The 20,400-nt window shown below is 39.0% G+C and overlaps 1 protein-coding gene across 9 annotated transcripts in view; it reads right to left on the bottom strand.

Moving 5' to 3' along the window:
- Positions 1-20,400, bottom strand: part of LOC146318052 (partitioning defective 3 homolog) — a 307,847-nt gene that overhangs the window by 60,476 nt on the left and 226,971 nt on the right. For all 9 annotated transcript variants that reach the window (XM_084731436.1, XM_084731432.1, XM_084731434.1 and 6 more), the window contains one exon: positions 14,444-14,725. In XM_084731436.1, the coding sequence (XP_084587562.1) occupies positions 14,444-14,725 (282 nt within the window). The remainder of the gene's footprint in view (positions 1-14,443; positions 14,726-20,400) is intronic.

A 20,400-nucleotide genomic window follows, 5' to 3' on the forward strand; every position in this document is an offset into this window, starting at 1 on the left:
GGTGTGAGAATATTTCCCTTCTTGACATTTTGAAGTATATTTTGTCAACTGATGTTGTGAACTGAAGACATCACCCAGCTGAAGGGGATGTGGGGTGGTGTGGGACACACCTGTGCGAATAAATCAGCAATGGTCAGTTGCTGAATTGATTGTGGTGCTTTGGAAAATGTTAACACACTGCCCAACCCTAATCTCCCCTAATCTACAGGAAATTTGGGACAGATGACAGACAATAAAATGTAGATTTTATTGTCAATCAGGCTTTCAGACAAACCAGTGGTGGTCTGTGGTCCATTTCACACACACAAAAAAGTGAAAAGGTAGTGGATAAACCACTATGTGAACATATGATGAAAGGAAATTTAAATTAAAAGAGGGATATTGTAGGATATTTTCCCTCAACTGTCAAAATATGAACATCACCGCAATAATAACAGTATAATCTTGGATTACGACATGTTCATTTAGCTCACATCAAACACTTAATTCGGCTCCTGATTGGGACTCAGAGGGAGGCAATATTTAGTGTGATCACAGCAGGTTGTCTGCTATTAAAATGTTTGGAGTCTACAGCTTGAATACCCATTACATAAATATGAGACATAATCCTCATCATTAATATGAAGACATCAATAATGCACTTAAAAAGAGAATTCTGCTTTTTTTTCTCCAGCTGTTGGCATTTCCCGGTATTTTACTTAATTTGGGCCTGGTTTGAATTTGAGAACGTTGCTTACATGACATCACTCGACTCAGTTGATTAAGACGGTTGAAAGCTTTTGGGTGGTGTAAATAACAACATTTGGTTCATGATTCAAGATGTTAATTGAAGGTGCAGAAAATTAATTAATGTTAAATTAAAATTATTTTAATCACAAGCAAATGTAAAGTAGTAGTTGGATTCCTGTTTGAATTGCTTGAGGATTACTTAGTGTTTGTTCTCATCAAGATGAGAACTAATCCGTCTCAACAAAGTGGAGACACCAATAACATGCTTCACAGACCCGTGGTCTCGAAAAAGAGGGAAAAAATGTATAAGAAAATGAATAAATTCATTTCTAGGCTGTTTAAATAATTGTTCAACTTTGATTGTTCTGACTGACTACACATCTGATGTTTATTCTTGAGGACTAACTTGAATGGATTACAGTTTATTTGGGGTCTCTTTACCTTCCCTTCTGTCAAAATTTGTAAGCAATGGTTTGGACTTGAGGGGAGACATTCCAGGTGAACATCTGAACACTGGATAAATTCTTTTTTTTTCTTTTTTTTCTCATTTTATTGACATATTATAGTCCAGGGTTTTTATAGAGGGGATTTTAGATCTCTTTTTATCGCTACACAAATCAGAACATGCTATTAAAAGTGATAAAAATCCATTTTCACCATGATTTAAGATTAAATAAATGAATGATATGTGAACAAAACCCCCTCTGTAAAACAGTTGAATAAAATAAGAAAATTGAACTAACATATATCACCATGAAACTTTACCAGTCGATTACTTACATTAAGACAAATTTGTTTTGCATTAAAAATGCTTGTTTAATTGTGCAAAAGATGCTTTATGCACTTAAAGACACAAAAATTTGTATACATTTCCAGAATCATGATCATTCAGTAGAGCCAGATTTTAATTCATTGTTTCATTTTGTTGACATATTATAGTCAAAGGTTTTTACAGACAGAATTTTAGATATCTGTTTTTATCCCTCCATAAATAATAAAAAAAATACTGTCAAAAGCCATAAAAATCTATTTTCACAGTTTTTAGGAATACAATTTTGGCCATGAATGATATATGAACCCAAGCCCGGTAAAAACCTTCAGAATATAAATATACATATAGAAATAGAATTGTAAAGTCTGGTGGATGTTTGTGCTACTTGCAAAACACTACAAGTGAGAAGAATTTTAAAAAATGTAACTAATAGAAATCACCCTGGAATTTTCCTGATTAATTATGTTAAAACAATTATTTTTGTATTACATATTTTCTAAAATTTAAGGTTTAAATATGCAAATGAGGCATTATCTAATGGTAGCTTGTGTTGAATTTAGGAGAAATCTTCAGATGCTAATTGGCAAATTGTTGCATTTTGGATATTTTCTTTCCACTGATCTTAAAAGAGACACATTATGGAAGCAAAATAGACCTAAATTCATCTCAAACTTGACCAGTGCATGAACGAAATGAAGTTTTTGCCTGTCGTGTCTTGTCTTGACTTTTTTTTCCAGACTTCTGTTCAACATGTAGCCTTTTTTATACACTGCTTCCTGTTAATAATTTACAGTTAGAAAATGGTCAGACCAATATTTCTATACGCCTACTTAGATCCATACAGCGGTGAATGCTATGACCAAGAGATATCCATGTATATGAGTTTGATTTATAGGCCGCTTGTGGATTTTAACAGTGCCGAGCCCACCTTGTTTTCAAAGCTATTGGAAAAACAACTCCCCCTTTACGATCTAAATTAAAAGCCCTTAGAGATTTGGGGAAAAAACTAATGGTAAAAACATTATTTTGGTTTTGTGCTCCGGTGGCTCTTCTTAAAACCATCTTTCAGTAAGTTGCCTGGCTTCTCACCCTTCTGTGAATGCAGAGGAGACAAACACGTTGCAGCAGACAGGATGACAGTAACCTAAATCATAGGTCGAAAAAAACAAACTGTACCACACAATGCCATCTGTATTTTTAAAAGCCTGAATGATGATTCTGTTTTTCCAAAGGGATACGGAGCATTGTGGAAATAAAGACTTCACCCTCCTGCTCTCGTTCCAACCCGAGAACACCCAAACGACCCCTAAAAACCTACTGAGCCGTCCTCTCCCACATCCATAAAAGATTCCCTGGGGCAGAACATATCTCTCGACTGTAGCTCTTGGCCTTGATCCAGGGATTAGTAGTGGGAGAGGACTGGCCTGTCTTTCTTCATATACTATGTAACTGATTCTACCATATAGGAGCAGATGGCGGCTGACAGACCTTAACTTCAATATAACCTATCTCACGCTCTACACTCATACATAATCATTTGTATACGACATGTTGATTAAATGATGGTGTCAGCCATTTTAAATTATTTTTAATGGATCTCTGGCTGACAAAACAGCAGGCGTGAGCAGCGGTGATGGAATCCACCTTGTTCATTTTAAGAGCTTTGTATTCTGCCGCTCAGCTGACTGTAAAACCTGAAGATGGAGAACTGCATACATGAAAGTTGAAGCTTCCTTTAGTGGGCATGACAAAAAGCCATTTTGGATGTCTGATGCAGAAATACAGCGGTACACCTGTAAAACACTGGAAATGAAGCCGAAAAAGTGAAAAATAATGTCATATATAAGAAAACTAAAGTCGAGGTCTTTCTACAGTGAAATATCGCTTCTCTAACTATCCTATGTTATACAGCTGTCTTTTTATATTACATAGAAAGAAGTGAACTTGATCTCAAGTCGGATATTCGGGACACACTGTAGAACAGAAACATATGTCATACGGTTTCAGTTAGTCTGAATTTTGTGACCATCATGTAACACAAAAGACAATACCTGTCCTTGTTTCCCCAAACCATAACTCATCCAGATAAAACAACCAGGAATCTGCAGTCACCAGTATAATATGGATTTTCTGCTAGAGGCTAAATCAAAATGGTGTCCAAAGATGACTTTTGATGGTGTCATTAAGTAGCAGGGGATCATGGGAGTCGTCTTCATTGTTGAACAGAATGCAAACGACAATGAATAATCAAGCTCATCACAAGTGAATGATATAAATAATACTAAACAATAGCGGCCAGCAGAGGTGTGGACTTGAATCAAAACTGAGTCGCAAATTTGATGACTGTAGACTCTACTTGACAAAATAAACAAACTTGCAACTCAACTTGGAATTCACAAGGCCTGAATTGAGACGTGTTTAGCATCCAACTGTGTCAGTATTTTAAGATATTTATTATTTTTCTTTGCATTTTTCTCACTTGGTATTTCTGAATGAAGTTGTATCTCAAGTTGTGCCACAAGTTTTTTTCTTGCAGACAAAATATTTCCCTTATTATTATATTCTTACATATTTATTTTTTCCACGTCTAATGGCTCTCACTGGAATTCAAACCTGAAGGCAGAGCAGAAAAGCAACCTGGGATGTAGATGTAGTCGACTTCAAAGACAGCGATCTGCGTTCCAGATAAGCTGATGAATCTCCTCATCTACGTACCTTCTGCTGATGATATGAGTTTTCTCAGGTGCAAAAGTTCAATCACGTCTGTGTTATGTAAATGTATTTAACTGGAGGCCAAATACTGTGGCAGCTGATCAAAATAATGTCCCTGTTCTCAACACCAAGCTTTGGATGAGCATTCGAAGTGACAATTTCAGGCAGTCATGATGACCCTCAAGCAGAGATGTTCCCCAAGCTGCAGCTAGACATCCTGTTCTACTCAGTGAGTGGTGAGAACACGCATTGATATTCTGCATGGCAGTGAAAGCCAACATCTTGTCTGTTGGTCTATTCGCACATTATGAGCCAGATAGCAGAGCAGCTGAGGTGCAGAAAGATGTGACTGAGCTCGATTTTCTCAGGTCTTAAACGGCTGCGAAGAGGGGAAAAGTCACAGCTGTGAGTTCCTCCATCTCCAGGTTAGTCTGGCGGGAAACAGCAGACAGCAGAGAACAAGCAAAGCACTTCTCCACAGTTTTCCAGCTGAACGGTTCGCTTTATGTGCTCGGATTTAAAATTGAATTCGTCAGGTTTGAGTCACACAGAAAATGAAAGCAAATCTTAGTTTTCAGCTCTGATTAAATGCAGAACATTTTGAAAATGAGAACAATTTGACAGCTGATTCTGATTCTGCAGATTCAAAAAAATTTCGCACTTCAACATCTGAACTATATCTAGTGTAGTTTTACAGGAAATTATCCAGTGCAGAAGAATAAACGTGATGTAATAATGTGTTAAATCATCAAACAAGGCAGACACCTTTTAATGTGAAAACAGAAGAGATAAAAAGATTAAACGCTTTACGGTCAGATGTGTGGGATTACAGAAATATGGCAACAACATGGATGATGTCTGTTGGTAAGTGGATTATGGGGGATATCCAGTGAGACAGATTTTTTTTTTCTGTTTGTCCCATCAAACAATGTAAAACAGTGGCAGCTACTGTTTTGACATAAGTTTCTAAATCCAGCAAAATGATGTTTAAGTTTCCAGGTCTAGTCTTTGTATTTGGAAACTGTGTGTGTTTGTGAACATGTACAAGTTTTGGATACTCCTGTGTTTATGTTTCTAGTTTCATGTTTGTAGCTGTTTGGTCCCCGACTGGGACCCCTGTCATGAGGCTCAGGGGCCCCTGAATACACAGGAATGTTGGATTAACTGCATGTTTACACATCACTGGATGAAAGAAGGGTGTTTGAATTAATTGTTTAGTAAAAAGCAATAGGACTGAGACGGCATTAAGAAAAAAAGTCTTACTATTCACGTCCTGGACCACACAGTCACACTGTTTACCAAGGCTGGATTACCAACCAGACAATTAGCTACTCTGTTTAGTAAAACGCACCAATAAAGCACAACATTCACTGAAATGATAATGGCCTTAAAACTACTGTAAGTGATTCTTTGGGGCCACCTGAGGGAGGTGGACCAATCAGAAAAACACAACATCTGGCAAATTATTACCAAAAAAAGTTATTATTGCTAATGTGTTAACAAACTATTGCCTATGTGCTCATCTGTCAAGAGTCAAAAGAACATTAACTCTTCTTTTGGAGTTGGGTTTTAGGCTCACTGATGAATGCAATATTTACAATCCTTTTAACTCAGTTTTGGTCTCCACCAACTCCTGATGGAAATATCTGGGTCTTTAGCAGCGAAATTCTCCACTGTTCTCCAGCTAGTCGCTAACTTTGGTTGCAGTTTGGTGCTGGGTCAGTCTGGCGCCAATTAATCAGAGCCGCCTGATTAAGAATGAAGTTTGTAAGGCGGAAAATTAAAAAACTAAGCTCAAAGAGGCTGAAAAGAGCTGAGGTGGACTCCAGTTTAGTGTAAATTTCCATGACAAGCAACACCTTTTACTTTGACTGAACATATAATCATGTGATTTATATTTAATTTGCAATATCTGAGATATATTATAATATATTAGATGAAGCAAGTCATTGTGTCAAAATCTAGATTTTTATTTGTTAATTTTTTAGGTGAAACTACGGGTCGATGATTTTCAGGAAAAAAAAATCTAACTGTGATTATTCTGACTGATATTGCAATTCTGATATAATTTGCATATTAAAATGATTTTGGTGTGACTTTTGCAGGGATCTGTACCAAAAAGAGATGTTTTCTTAAGTCCTTAGAATATGATGTGTAGGCCAGGACATCTCTGCAGCAATATATCATTTAAAATGTTATTTTGTCACACATTAACAAATATTGTGCCTCCTGTGATTCGAAAGTCACAGTAGGCCACATTGTGATTTCAATCAAATTTAAAAAAATTAATTGTTCAGCCCTAGTTGATTATGCTTTAAATAAATGCATGTTTTAATCAAAAGAATACAAACTGACACACAACAAATCTTGAGCAGGTTGCACTTCAGCAAACAAACACCTATCATTTTCCAGGGCTGTGAGCAAATTATAATGAAGCTGCTATTTGTATTCAACAAGATATCTTCACGAGGCACAGAAAAGTGGACAGAACAGGGAGTCAACAGGGGCGCACAGCTCATTTTTGCCCCAGGGCCACCTTGCTGGTTAGTCCAGCTCTTCTTTCGACTCATGAAAAGAAATTTGTGCAGAATCTTATTCAAGGACCAGCTTTGTATTCAGTGTGTGCAGCTGCATACCTGCCATATTACTATATCTGTGACTCACACACACCACCTTTGACTTGTCACTCTCACTGCTTTACATTTCCAGCAAACACACATGTGCACATGAACAAAAAACAAAGGAAGACGGAGAAGCGCCTCCATCGAAAGGAAAGAACGACACAAACACCAACACACCATTAAACGTGTGCACACAACATAGCGAAGTCATGTGTAAAAAAAAAAATGCACACAAGCGAAGACGCACACACACACACACACACACACACACATACACACACAGTCTTATCAGTCTGAAAAGCTGCAAGGCGACGGCTGTCTGTTTGTTTGTCTGCATTGCTGTTTCTGGTGTGTTTGTGATACAACACGACCACGTTTGCTCCCTCTGAGGCCCCTTATTCCCCCGGTGGAGATGAAATGTAATGGAGCCGATTCAATAAGAGCGCTGCCTCCTCGGGAAACGCGGAGAATCAAATCACACCAAATCCCTCAGAGCCTTCCCAGCATTCACTGCTGCCCTGTAGTTGGGGAGGGAAAATAAAACAATGGTGGCTAATTCACTTGGCTCTCTGCACGCTCACACAACAGGGATGGAGTGTGATACAGCAAATAATGAGGGCTAATAAAGCTATTCAATAACACACTGACTCCTTCTAGAATATGTTTTTAGTAAATTCATCTTATTAAGCAGTGAACGCCAAAGAAACACATGATTACTGAACTGGTAGAACACTGCCAACACTTCACTTTACAGTTTTCCTATGTCATGGTAAGTAGGTGGTAATTAGATAGCAACATATTTGAAATTTTGTTAAAAATTACTCCAAAAATACCCCAAGCCCAAATTTCATTGCAAGTAGGTGATAAGATAGTAAAAGTTTTACAATTTCTACCCGAAATTTCATTGTAAGTAGATTGTAATTAGCTAGTAACATATTCTAGATTTCTATGAAATTACCCTTAAAAATGTAACCCAAATGTCATTGTACCTAGGTGGTAATTAGCTGGTAACCATTTTAGCTGCAGCAACTCACTTTAATTTAGCTCAGCAGGAATTAGCTGGAAGCTGAGCTGCAAGCATTTACAATTTTTGCCCTGCTGCCTTTACATGGATAAAAGAGGTTTCTGTGTTACGGAAATCAGATCACTACAGAACTGATCTCTGGAAAAAATATAGAAATTTGGGGGTGATTGTTTGGATGATTTGGGGGTAATTTATAATAATTTCAAATATGTTGCTTATTAATTACCAACTACTTACCATGAAATTTGTGGTAAATTTTTGTTAATTTTGAAGTACTTTTTAAAAAATTTCAAATATGTTTCTGGCTTATTACACCTATTTATCACAAAGCTTGGGACCAATACATTCCTTGCATATAATCTCCTGATCTTAATTTAGAGTTCTTAGGGTATTTAGCCAAAATTACATGGCGAGAAATGTTAGCAGTCGACAGCGGTACACTCTGGGGCCCCAGTGAGAAATATTTTTTTAGCTGTAATGGTGGGAAAACATTAGGGGAGATAAAAAAAAACACTAACCGTTGGACAATATTTTGCTTGAGAAAGAAAGACCACCAGTGTCCCGGCAGCAAGGTTATGCAATTTGGTTGGGAGCCAAAACAGAAACACTTAAAAAAAGAAATGTTCCCAACCTGATACTACACTGCACCTCCTACACAATAAACCAGAGTAGCACAAGTAAAACATGAAGTGTTTCTGTGAAAACATGCACAACTTCCAATTTACTGTCTTGTTAAAATATGGAGCTTTGAATAGAAGTAAAAGACATCGTCTAATCCTGAAAGTGAACGTTACAGAGCAGACTTGAAAAGAAAAAAGCTAAATGTTGTTTCAGGCATGTTGCAGCAGACTGGTTGAGCCTACAGTCCTCATGGTCATGCTCCTTAAAGCAAAGGAAGCGGCAGACTGTTCCCAAAGGCTTCTGAAGCTCTTTTTTAGCCTCTTTAATTGTTTTTGTTTTGAAACCTCTGCAGTTAAATTGAAATTTCTGACAGCGCTATGTTTGAAGGAAAAAGAGGCAATTAAAAATAAATTCCGATGGATATTTATGCAGCTGCATGTTGTCTTTTTTTTCCTTGTTTCCTCTCGGACTGCCAAGCATTGCGGTGCTTAGAGAAGCAATTGTGCGTTTTATGGCCCCAGGAAGAATTGGGAGCATACTGGGGCGGTGTGATTCTGGTATTCTCGTTTGGAGACGCAGGAGAAAATTTTGATCCTGTTGTTAAATGGGTTGAGTAAGGATGTGACAGTGCCAGGGTTAAAGGATGAATTTCCTCTTGGCCAGCATTAGTTTGGATAACATGCTTCAGGAAGATCATGATGACAATGTTGATGATTATTATCTCTAATAGCAGCAGCTGGAGTAATGGTAACAGTTAAGAGTCATGGTAACAACAAAGACACATTCCTCTCCTGAAAGCTATAATAATATAACATTTCTACATCAAACTGTCTAAAAATGCTAGACTTATGTTATATATTTTGTTGAATTGTTTATTGACATAGTCCCAAATGTTTCCAACAATGTTCACACTGAAATTTATTCAACATAACTGTGTGTTTCCTACTGGCTGCTAGTTGCTATAACTTCTGGGAAAACATGGGATGCATTGGATACATCAGAAAGCAACAAATTTGAAAGGCAATCATTATGAAATATGCAAACATCACTGACAAAGAAATCTGAAACCTCCAGCTGAGCAGCTGAGAGTGATCTTCTCAGTACAGAGTGGGAAAGTTAGCATGAGCTGTGCCAGCTACTGCCAGTTCCAAACTAACAGAAAACATCAACAATAGATGCTAACTACGCTTAAAGTCCTGCTAGTCGCAGATTTCTGTGCACCGCAGGCTCCTCATCTGAGTCTGGGTGTGACTGAGGCTCAAACATGTACGGCTGAATCTCTCCGATGTTTCCACTTATGCTAATGCTCACCATTTTAATGTGCACTGCTCTTTCATCGGTCAGCCTAGCAAATGCTCATAGTTTTATTTGGGGTTTCTACTAGAATAGCATTACATGCTTTCATGTTCAAAGCTGCAGCACCTCTGTTCACCCTCTGTGTGAGACTCTCTGTATTTGTTCCTGCCTCTTTAAGGCCCCGAGCCCATCACAAATTCTTTTTCAAACTAGCTGTGCATAATACAAATGTGGTATATTGTGATGTCACCAAATAACAGAACAAAGGCTGGATCACAAACGTGTGCTGTTTTCAGCAGTTCGGAGGCAGTGTTTTTTCTCTTTGGCATAGTCTTTATAACTTTACAGACGTTTGTGACTTTACATACAGAAAAAGGCTATACAGTAAACGCAAAAAAGGCAAAAGGAAAGCCCAAAAAACATAAGAATACCAGTTAAAACTGTGACTGGAGTGTCATTCCTCTGTAGCATTCCTGAAGATTATTTTATACTAAAGCCTCCACATCTCTAGCATAGCTTTGACCTTTGAGTTTCATTCTGAGTCATAATCTCGTGACAATCACAACATGGCCAAACCAACAAAAGGACTACACAAACCCAAATTTAAAACTGTGATATTTTAAAAGGCGTATCACGCTTGACTTGGGGCATGAAATTTTCAGAAAATACACCATTTAAGATTAATTTGCCTGTCTTCAACATATTCAACAACATTCAACAATAGCAACCACAGATTCAGCTACTTAAACATTTCCTGACTTGAAAGGTGAAAAAGGCAAATCCAGCACACAGCAACACCCTACGATTAAGCTGACTCAAACAAAACCTAAAACTGTTTATGTTTTAACTTCTCATGGCATGCCTGACATTTAAAAAGAGAAGTGTTGGTGTAGGAACGAAATAACATTTTCCTTCACTCTCAGTTTCTATGGACATGTTATTGCTTTGATCAAAATCTCCACAATGCTTAAGCTCTGATATCAGTCCACGCTGCCATTCGAATCCCATAATAACAAACACTCCCGCCGTCGGGTGAGACTCCCTCCCTCCCGTGCTTGGCATGGCAGGGTCTAATTCACTTCCTGTTCAGTAGGGGGCAGACAGGAAACAGGAAACACGCTTCCTGGTTCTCTCGGGAGGTATGTTTTTCTTACGAGTGGGGATCTGGGAATGCAACATTATATCTTAAAGGAGTTTACGTCCCTGGCACCTAAACGGCTGTGATCAAAGCCTCCTGAAAAAAGCAAGCATTTCAAGCCCTGGGTAGCATGGTCAGCCATGAGGAGTAGATGTACAGTATGAAAAGTAACATTTAAGTATAACAGCTGTGTCTATAATCACATTTTATGCTCTTATATCCTACACAAGTTAAACAAAAGTGAGACCTGTTGCTGATGTTAATTAAAAAGACCAATATTACCTTGGCTTAATCTCTCTGTGGTGTTACAAAATGAAACGCAATAAAGAGTTATGTCTCTGAAGCCCAGCTGAACAGTTATCCAAAGCCTGGAGTGCAATGAAGTATAATGAGCTACTGAAGTTGTGTGATCATGGTTTTTCATTTTAGGGCTGCATCTGCTGAATAGTTAATTGTTGACGAAGGCATCCACTATTTTATAGACTGCTTAGTCATTTTACCTGTAAATGTAAACAAATACTGTAGTTGAGAGGCCCATCACAGTTTCCCACAGACAAAATAATGTTTTTGAGTTGCCTGTTTTGACCAAAACCTCCACATTCAACTCAAATAACATAAAGCAAAACAAATCAGCAAACCTCACATTTGAGAAGTGAGAAGGAGTGAATACTTAAAGGTAGAATCAGCAAGTTGTTCATAAACACACCAGAAATAGAGGTGATTGTTAAGTCTTGTTCCCAGGATGTCAAATACCAATGGTTTGGGTTGGTTAAGTGTCCCAAGTGCAGCAAAATAACAAGAAAATAAGGAAACATAGGCAGAGGGCAGAGTCTCTCTCGATACAGACACCACTACACACTTCTAGTGGGTCTTAAGTGATGACTGAAAGGGATTATGTTTATGAGCCTATACACTGCTTTGTCGTAAAATGTTGCAAATTTTGTGCGTTATCATTAACCGAAACTGATAACAATCAATCGATTAATCACCATCATTAAGATACAAAACACACCTCATTTCCTCCTGTTCATTTTCTATGTTTTTCTCATTTTAAGTTAAAGTTTAATAAATGGATTTGTCAGAAAAAACAATGTCAAATGAGGCACAATTACTGTCATTTCTAGACTATCGATTGTTTATCTATTGTCAAAAGCCGTAGTGCTAATCTGTTAGCCAGCTGTTGTTCAGATCATCAGATTTAAAATGCCAACACCACAGAACCAGCAGTACTGTGGGAAATAGTGTGTGATAATCAGTTTCATGATATAATCAATGATGACTAGCATTTCGAAAAACTACCAGGAAATAAGGTGACACTGCAGCTGCAAAAATAACAAGCAGGGTCCTCATTTGTCGCTCCAAAATCAAAACAAGGTCAGAGTAGGGGGGTCAAGGCAGTTTGACGTGCCTGATAACACTTCTGGTGCATGTTCAGCTATTCAAGACAAGAGGTTCAAAATGTGCGTCAGGCGCTTTCAGTGAGTTTGGGCCTTTAGGGAAGCAACTCAGTGGTATACAACAAAAATAAAATCTCATCGTAGAGCACTGAGGGGAAAATTATTGCTCATGTGCTGAGAAGCTATAAACTTTAATATAATGATGATTAGACTCTAAATCATGAGTGAATTCCCTTACCTAATTAAGTAAGACTCTGTCATGCTAGTATATTATCTTCTGCTGTGCATCTGCATACCTCCACACAGGACCACATCAGGGATTAAGAAAAAAAACACACAGTGAAAACAGCAGCACAATGAATTATGAATCAATACGAGCTCCAGCACTCTTGAAGTACACACAGGCTGCTGGGGCCATCTGGGGATGCGTGAAAGCCACGACTAAGACAAACCCATTCATTCAGCTGTGGATGTACTCGCCTGCACTGCCTGTGTTCCTGCTATGCTGCAGGCTCTCCTCGATTGGCTTCAAGTTTCCCTAAATCCATCTTATGGGCTACGAATCTCTCCCTTCATTGATCGAAGGAGGATTTGGAAGCAGCTCTGCACGGACCTGCAGTGCTGAGCTGCTGCTGCTGCTGCTGCTGACAAGATGCGGGTGTTTAGAACATTCTGGTTTTCATTTTTCATTTGGCTGGCTGTCGCTGCAGTGGACTTTGCTTTGGGTTATAAATTTCCTGCTGTATCTCTGTGCCATGGATGCACAGGAGAGGGTGATTTTAAAAGGACTGATACCTGTCAATCATGGACAGAGGTCTGAAATGTTGTTAGCTTGGAGGCAGGGAAATGGGGAAAAGCACCAAAGTGAAAAGGTAGCAATGAGGTGAATTCAACAAGAGAGCGAAAGACAGAAAGAAAGTGAGGTAGAAAGGTCAGGGAGACGGAAAGAGAGACGGATATTCAAAGGTTTCCATTCACTCACTGCCTCCCCAGAGTAATCCCACATCCCCCTAGAGAACGGTGCATTGTGTCTAGCAGTCGGCGAGCTGACATTTACCGCCTGCCTTCTGTTGCTGTGATTATTTTCTCTTCCAGGTGTGATAGCCAGCCTGCTGTCTCTCTGCAATAATGCAGCCTCAGAGTTACCAGAGCTGGGAATGTGAGGCAGAATCAGGCCCGGACAAACCTTTTACTGAAATACCATGACTGGGTCACGCTTTTGAATTGGAGGTAAAAAGGTTGCCGAGCCATGAATGGCAGCCTGTCACCTGGCTTGGGCGGAAACGGCATCTGAGGGGGACTGTGAATCCAGTGGAATTCATGAGTGTGAGCAAGTAATTAACTCATTTTTCATGGAGAAACAGAGGACATGAAGGAAACTAGAATTACTGCCTTGCAGTTGTATGCCTCTGCCAACCAGTCAAGCTGCAGTTTAGATCCATGGCTGTTCAAACCCATATATGGACTTAAAACTCCGAAAGAATTTCATTAGTATTAAGAGTAGTTTTTTTTTTTTGCCAAAATGGAGGTTATCACTATATTGACATGTACGAATCCAGTGAAGTGATCCAGTAAGAAACATGCCATCTTCATCTGGAGACTATTTGTACAGAGAGCAAAGGACTAACAGAGAGCTTCCAGTGTTTTTGCAACAACGTTATGGTGTTACAATCAAAAATTGACCTTTTGCATATAAAATGTCATCACTGTGTGATATTTTATGGCTGAAATGTCTTTTGTGAGGTCACAGTGACCTTGACCATCAAACCCTCATCATCTTTCATTCCAGACAATAGTGCCAAACTTGAAGAAAACCCATCAAGGCACACTCGAGATATCACATTTGCGAGACTTGGACGGACATAAGGTCATAGTGACGTTGACCTCCAAAATCTAATTAGTTCATTCTTGAGATCATTCCTGAGTGGACATTTGCGCCAGTTTGAAAAAAAAAAAATCTATCAAGGTGTTGTGTTCACAAGAATATGATGGATGAACAGACAACGTAATGCCACAGCTGTTGCCATAGGGGACGCATAACAAGATAATTCTGGTTTGAGTGATTAACCAAAAATACCAAGCTGTAAGACACTTCTAAAACAGAACTCTTCACAAGCATGAATGCCGCCCTACCTGTCTGCGGATGGAGGCCGCTCGTTGCGAGCTTTGCTGACTTGGGTGTAGAGGGAATCTGAGTGCTGGTGCTGGTGGTGCGGATGGATGTGGGGGTAATCGTCTCGGGGGCTGTGGGGCCGGCTGTGCCCACTGTCCACGGAGCTGTTCAGAGGGTTGATGCCTGCGTAGGGGTGCTCTTCTTCAGAGGACCTTTCTGGTGTGCGGCTTATGTCCAGAATTTCGGCGTAGTCTCGTTCCCGGGCCTGGCGCTCCCTCAGCTCCCTGGTCTTAGCTTGGATCCTGATGATGAAGATTGAATTTGACACATTTACACTAAAAATCAAGTTTTTGGGGTGTGTTAGAAAAGGAACGCTTTGGTGCTGTGATGCACGTTGCTATTAAGTGTTGTTTAAATGGATACTGCCATGCCAAATATCCATTAGTCATTTTTTTCATTTACATACCACGTAAAGCAATAGATTCTGGTTTTCTATTGTTAAATAGATTAAGCTAAATGGTCCCAGCAATGGTATTTGCTTTAGGCCAACACTTCTATTCATATTGACTGAAAGACTGAGAGAATAAACTTGACTTGTTTCATTGTCAATATCATAGCAGTGTTGTATTTTAGCTCCACAAATATTTCTGGAGCAAAAATGGTTTATTTTAATGAATTCAGTCTCAAGTACTTGAGCCAAAGAACCAAAGTGACTGAAGCTATGAGGATGTTGGTAATATGAGCAACCGATCACTACCGATTGGATTTAGTTTCAGTCTACAGGTTGGTTAGCTCCTTGGACAAACTAGTCCAAGGTACTATGGCTCCGTTGTCAGGTATTTCATTTGATGGAAAAACAAAAGAAGACACTCCCATTTGTCTGTTTCATCAATAAATGGTTTCTCTATTTAATTTCTAGTACATAAAAAGCACAATATACATGTTTCTGTCACATAATAAAAATACACATGCCATAGCAGAGGTTTTAATATAAATCATTCATTGTTTGCTGTTCAGGTTTTTGAGATAAATTGTGCTAAAAAAAAAAAAAGTGTTCTTTGACTTTGCCTTTTTAGGTAACTGTAAATTACTAAATATATATTTGGTTGTTTTTGGTCATTAATAGCATCCAACAATTACCTTCAAATACACAACTTGAGAAGTAATTTTGTACAGAAAATTACCTTTTATCTATGCAAGAACTCTTTCTATATTGACAAACAAAATCACTCAAACACAGTGTTACATGATACAAGAAGAATAAAACTACTCATTTAGTACCAGCCCATTCTCATCCCAGCTCATCATATACTGATATTGCTTTGTCATGCCTCTCAGAGTCTCATCCTGACAAACTAGGTTCCCTTTCATGTCTGTATGAGATGCTGCCAGGAAGGCTTTTCAACATGTGGCTGATGTTGTGAAACGGTCACAGTTTGAGTAGGTTTAGGCACCAAAGCTTGGCTAGGTTCAGGGAAAGATCATGTTTTGGGTTCAAATAAATACATTATGTACATCAGCTGACTTAAGTGAAGAAGTTTCTTTAACCGATAGTTAAACATGTTAACAACTGATAATTGATTAATAATTAATAGGATACACAACACACATCTTTTTCTCTACTAACAGAATGATAACATGATAAAGTGCTCATTTGAAATGGCTGCTCTTGTTCGCCTGTTCTTATTCAACAATTGCTCTGGCAATAAAAATCATGTATAACAGGATGCAGCTACTGACATTTCTAGACTTACAAGTCAGACCAAAACAATTTGTGAGAAAACCTCTAGAGCTCCAGAGCAATGGTACACAAAACATAGATTGTCCATTAACATATTTTTAATTGGTTAAATCTGTCTGACTATGACACAGGTAATGTTAGCTACCTCAAAGCTTTTCATCACATTTTGGTTTCACATGGGATACAGAGCCTGGCCTCCTGGGTGAAACCCTGTGTTTGTTTGAGCCACCCATCTACTCCACCTCCTTCACACAGACTTTCTCTCTCTTTTCCTACATTGAAAGCTGGGTGCACCTCATACAGCTGCTGGAGGGTACCTTGTGGGTCTGTATGATTTTCTAAGGAGTGTGACAAATCAACAGTACTTGACAACTAAGAATGAGAACTGTTTCTGCACAAGAAATGAACGAAGGGCAGTGAAATGCTTTATGACTCCTGGCTAAAACTTCTCCGTGGGAAACTGAAACTGCCACCTTACTGGTTTCCACCGTGTGACGTAAACCTTTATGTTGCTAAAGCCTTGTAGTGTACACACTGTGGAGCTGAGAGACGCTCTAAATCTCAGGTATCACATTAACAAGACAGCAGATGAGCCACTGCAACATCTGCAAGTGATTGTTTATTGTGCCTTTTTAACTTTCCATTACAGTAGAGAAGGAAGGTGCGGAGTCTATTATTTATGCTTTTCCCCTTCTGAATAATACCATAAACAATGTATAATAGGTCTCTCGCCTCCACAAAAACCTCATACAAGGAAAGCACTTTCTATTCAGAGTGCTGTTAATGTATAGCTACCATGCTTTTCTCCAGCTGTCTCTCAAACACACACACACACCACACCTTTGACACCTTTCTGTCTCACACACAACTCAAACACACAAAAACACACACACACACACACACACTCTTTCTCTTTAGGCCATTATCTTCTGAATAACTGGCAACACCATTTCCTACAGCAGGGGGACTACCTATCACACAGCCCCATAATTACAGCCTTGCCAATTATCAGAGCTTTACAACTACCAATTATCATACTGCTCTCTTTTCTCCAGGCCCCTTTTTAATGGCAGTGGGAAAGCGAATGGGACAGCCACAGCGGTGACGAGGTAGGGGGTGCAACTTCACTGAAGACTCAGCGGGCTAAAACCTGAAACGCTTCCTCCAGAAAATTTGCATGCTGTGCATAATGAAACAATAAGTCTAATAAGGAGGGCTCCCCATTGGAGGGTCGGTACAAAATGTGGATTTTAAAAAATAAATCAAGGAGAAATTGGTGGAAATACTTCTAAAAGGGAGGCTGGTAATGAACTTGATGGCTTTAACAGCTCCCTACGGTATCCAGACAGGGGTAGCAATCTTTTTAGCAAAATGTGTACTTACTCCAACAACTTAACCCGTGTCAGATGAAAGCTTGCAAGCTGTGTCTGTACTATTTGTGGACTCAGCAATTATCTAATAGCGCAGAAGGAAGCAGGGCCCTTGAGGGATCTATCTTTAAACCCAGAGGAAAAACAGTGTTTTCCATCAGAGAAAGCAGCAGCAGAAGCGGGAGCAGCTCCTGATTGTATACACAAGCGTAGTGGCTGATAAGATAAGACCAGACATACCAATCCAGCGCCTGGCCTTCGCCGTGCAGCCCCCTTCCCAAAACAAGGCACTGGACGGGTCAATGGGGCCAGTTTCTGAGCGAGGAAGGATGCAGTTTTGAACCAGTTGTGGTTGAGGACACAATCTCAATTCTTGAGAGCTGAAGTGCTGAACAAACGGCAAAGACGGCAACCTACATTTGTGGAGTTAAAACTGATCTAAAACATATATATGCAGCCTAGATGCTGAAGTGCAGAGATGCAACTAACAATACTTTCATCGTTGATTAATCTGCACATTATTTTCACAGTTAATCTATTTATCATTAAGTCTATAAAATGTCAAAAAACCCCACCAAAACATGAAAAATGTTCCTAGAGACTGTCCCAGAGCCTAAAGTGACGTCTTAAAATAATTTATTTTGTCCAGCTCACAGTCCAAAACACTAACACACTTAATTTACAACCATAATTGACAAAGAAAAGCAGCAGATCCTCACATTTAATAAACTGGAACCAGTAAATGTTTGATATTTTTGGCTGAAAAATAACTGAAAGACATTTTCATTATCCATTAATCTGTGCTGCAATGTTTAGTCTACAAAACCTCAGAAAACAGTGAATAAGCACCGATCAAAATTTGCCGGAGTCCAAGGTAACGTCTTCAAATTGCTCAACCAACAGTCCAAAGCTCAAAGATATTAAATTTTTAATGATATGACATGGAGATAAGCAGCAAATCCTCACATGAGAGACACTGGTAGCAGCATTTTCCACAAAATATTGAAAAACACCTTCCATTTATTATAGCATGGTTAGTCATTTGAATTTGTCATTACCTACCTACACAAGAAGAGACAGCAGCTTGCTGCAAAAGTAAACAGCTAACTGTGATAGCAACAAATAGAATCTGTGTGAGTGTAGTCATATTTTAAGGTAAAAAAAAATGTTTTTCAACAATACTGATATTTTTATTGCAGTAAAACTACAGGAATACATTGTAACTGGTGTCAATCAAGGGTAACTTGAGCTTTTCAAATTGTTCAAGGTTTCAGAGGACCTGCAGGGCTTTAAAGCTTCAGTGTTCAGTGAAGTATTCCTTTAAGAAAAAAATATAAGCCTCTATCTGTGTCAACATGACAAGCACTTAAAAAGCAATGTTGCTAAAAATGCACAATAGTACAAATGCAATTACGCTGATTGAAACGGGGCAGGAAGGAAAACCACACTTGACCTAATCATTACCCTTTCAGTCCCAAAATATTTACGAAGGGAAAACATTGTTTTCTTTATAACAACCAGCCTTGATGAGAGATGAAAATACTCTCAGCATGAAGGGTAGATGATAAAAAAGGAACGAGAGAGGTAAGAAAAAACCCAAAGGCTGAACAAAAAGAGCGCACGGCAGAAACAGAGGGAGAGAAAGCAGATAAAAGGGTATAGAAATGGCAGGATGGGACATTATGGTAGAAGAAATGTGTTTGACGAGTGACCTTTCTACCACATCAAGCCAGAACAATGGTCCATTATGTGCTATTGTACCCACTGTGTAATAAACCTCCCTCTTAGCGGTAATGCTGACACAACTGATAGACTGCGGTGAAAGGCAGGAAGTACATGAAAGGAGGAGGTCCAGCAGGATAAGATGGTTGCTGAAAGTCCTTTTGGATTGATAACATTCGATATCTGGAAAGGTTTTATAATTTGGCGCCAAGTAGCTTTAGCAGGTTCTGAAGCACTTGTTATGCAAGAGGAATGCTGCTAGATTTTGATAATTCATAGTGGAGCAAACCAGCTACACAGAAGGCCCAGGAAATGATATTACACATCTGTGCAGTAATAAGAATCTACTTCAACTGTGCAGAAAAACAGTTCAGAAAGTACAGTTGTGGTAGTACTGAGCAAGTGTCTATGTTGAGGGAGTGTTTGGTTTGTCCATTCTGGGCTACTGCAGAAACGCCGTGGTTCAACATGGTGACCTCCATGGAAGAGGAACCGTACCTTCTGTAGATTTTAGAGGCTCTTTCTAGGGTAACAAAAACTCAACCATTTTTCTTTTCAGGCAATTATACACCAAGTTATCACTAATACAATCAATTTCTGCCATATTCTGCCAACAGATCCCTGAAATCTCACACAGTGGAGTTTTAATAGTACAGAAATACAAGAGCTGATTTCGTTAATTGTGAGCAAGACGTAGTACTGCTGAGTAAGAGTCTAGGTCAAGGGAAGTTCACTGTAACAAATTACATGATAGCACAATGCTTGCTGTATAGATTGAACTTTTAACCCTCTGGCCATCTGGCTGCCTTTTAACACACCAACTGTTAACAGTCGCAAACAGTGTTGAGACTAAAGCACCGTCTTAGTCTGCTCTGTATACTCAGTCACCGATGAACAATGTGCCGGGTGCTCTTGAAAAACGGGGGAAAAAAATAGGATAATCAGGCGGGCAATTCAAGCACTCCAAAAAAATAAATGGCAATGATAAGGAAGGAAAAATTAAAAAGCTTTTATTACACTGGCTAAATCATTTGAAATGCTAACATGTTTGGACCACTACAGGTTTTCATCAGGGCTCTGAATGACGTTGTCATTATCATTTGTTTTTGGAGTGCCTTGATTGCCTTCCTGATTATACTCTTTT

Source organism: Lutjanus erythropterus, chromosome 12 (genome assembly GCF_056507025.1).
Source record: "Lutjanus erythropterus isolate fLutEry1 chromosome 12, fLutEry1.hap2, whole genome shotgun sequence".
Taxonomy (NCBI): Eukaryota; Metazoa; Chordata; class Actinopteri; order Lutjaniformes; family Lutjanidae; genus Lutjanus; species Lutjanus erythropterus.